Here is a 1297-nt window from a genome sequence, read left to right on the forward strand (position 1 = left end):
ATTAATAATCATAATAACAATAATAATAAAAACAATAATAATGACATAATGATAATGACAAAGATGATATTTTCATTAAATAGAACACATCTAATATACAAGTCTCCAGTATTTTCGCTGCTGTAAATCAATGATGATGTGAATGGTGTTTGATAGGAAAGAAGTAGTAAACGACACCAGAGCACCCGCCAACCACCCACAGATAAGTCAAAGGAATTGGATAATAAGCTATAGAAACTTACCTCCTACATAGACGTTCGTTTGTTTGTTAGTTTGTTTGTTTGCTGGCTTGTTTGCTTGTTTATTGTTTGGTTGTTGTTGTTTTTTTTGAGTAAAAAAAAAGCACATGGAGACAATAAGGGTCCTTGACCTATCAGTGACACCCTCCAACCAACCACACACACAGACAGAAACAACAGATGGAAAGAAAAGAAGTTGGACGACCTACCAGTGACACCCACACAGACAGAAACAACAGAGGGAAAGTAAAGAAGTAGGACCTACCAGTGACACCCTCCAACCACCCACTCGAGACAAAACAAAACAAAACAGTGACCTACTTATAGAAGATCTCCTCCGGTCGATGGAATGTTGCCCCCACAGGTCCGATAGCGCTGTAAAAACAAGACAACAATAAGGGGAAAAAAACAACCTTGTCAGAGTCAGAATAGCAAAACAGTGTCCCCGTGGTTTTATGCACCCCGCATAATTTAGCCAAATTTGATCATTTTTTTGGCATAATTTCTGACTATTTTCCTTTATCATTCTTTGTTAAAATTAACAGAATCGAATAATTTCACATTTTGGGGCTCAGTTTGCAGAATTTCAGAATTGTTCTTGTATAAAACAACAGGGACGGAAAACATTATATATAGATAAGATAGATTTTAAAAAGATAAGATAGGAAAAGATAGGATAAGATAAGATAAGATAAGATAAGATAGGATAAGATACATCTTTATTGTCCAGATTCTGGCACATTGGTTCGGTGTTTCACCTCTAGAGTTGCCAACAAAAGTTAAGTTTTAGTACAGGTTTTACGGCGCTCGCAACTGCATAAGGTCATATGAGCACCAGAAGATTAGAGGTGTTACAAGAGAGTAACAAACATAAAAAAGAAAAAGGGGAGATAAGGACGATAGATCTTTGACAGGAAAGAAGAAGCAAACCACACCAGAGCACCCACCAACCACCCACTTAGTAGAGGGTTTACCTTACGGTGCTCGCAACTGCATTAGGTCATATGAGCGCCAAGGGGTGGATGTCAACAGAGAAGTCCTTACAGGGAATCAGACTT

At 37.9% G+C, this 1297-nt stretch overlaps 1 protein-coding gene across 1 annotated transcript in view; it reads right to left on the reverse strand.

Moving 5' to 3' along the window:
- The window catches only part of LOC101860608, a gene marked incomplete at both ends in the record, with an annotated part of 8516 nt that overhangs the window by 1606 nt on the left and 5613 nt on the right, over nt 1-1297 (reverse strand). Inside the window, 1 exon segment of the mRNA XM_013088524.1 lies at nt 561-614. Coding sequence (XP_012943978.1) covers nt 561-614 — 54 coding nt within the window.

The sequence above is a fragment of the Aplysia californica genome, unplaced genomic scaffold (genome assembly GCF_000002075.1).
Source record: "Aplysia californica isolate F4 #8 unplaced genomic scaffold, AplCal3.0 scaffold00756, whole genome shotgun sequence".
NCBI lineage: Eukaryota > Metazoa > Mollusca > Gastropoda > Aplysiida > Aplysiidae > Aplysia > Aplysia californica.